This window comes from Antrostomus carolinensis, unplaced genomic scaffold, assembly GCF_000700745.2.
Source record: "Antrostomus carolinensis isolate BGI_N321 unplaced genomic scaffold, ASM70074v2 scaffold22003, whole genome shotgun sequence".
In the NCBI taxonomy this organism is placed as follows: domain Eukaryota; kingdom Metazoa; phylum Chordata; class Aves; order Caprimulgiformes; family Caprimulgidae; genus Antrostomus; species Antrostomus carolinensis.
This window is the reverse complement of record NW_010303429.1, coordinates 1-384: the sequence shown is the minus strand read 5'-3', so window position 1 is coordinate 384 and position 384 is coordinate 1. Positions and strand designations below refer to the sequence as shown.

The window sequence follows — 384 nt, the reverse complement described above, 5'->3', positions numbered from 1 at the left end:
ACAGGAATTGCTTCTGTTCTGTTCTCCTGTAGCCTTTGCAGTGCCTAAAGGTGTTAACGATGAGTGGCTGGAACCCTCCGCCCGGGAACCGGAAGATGCACGGGGACCTCATGTATTTGTACGTCATCACGGTGGAGGATCGGCACGTCAGCATCACGGCATCCACTCGAGGATTTTACTTGAATCAGTGAGTAACTAAGGTTCCTCCTGTCCTGTCCTGCAGCTGGGAGCTTGCGATAGCCGACTGGAAAAGAACCCACAAGCAAACAATTGCTGGTTTGTTTTGTTTGGGTTTTTTTTTTTTAGTGGAAATAGCCAATTTTAATTTGCTGCTCGCATGGGTCTGTAGGAGTTGCTATACTGGATTGGGCTGTTCAGTTATGC

At 48.2% G+C, this 384-nt stretch overlaps 1 protein-coding gene across 1 annotated transcript in view; it reads left to right on the top strand.

The window, feature by feature from the left end:
- Positions 1–187, top strand: part of LOC104521953 (clustered mitochondria protein homolog) — a gene marked incomplete at both ends in the record, with an annotated part of 3,377 nt that extends 3,190 nt beyond the window's left edge. Inside the window, one exon of the mRNA XM_010164101.1 lies at positions 33–187. Within this exon, the coding sequence (XP_010162403.1) occupies positions 33–187 (155 nt within the window). The remainder of the gene's footprint in view (positions 1–32) is intronic.
- Positions 188–384: the final 197 nt, after the last annotated feature.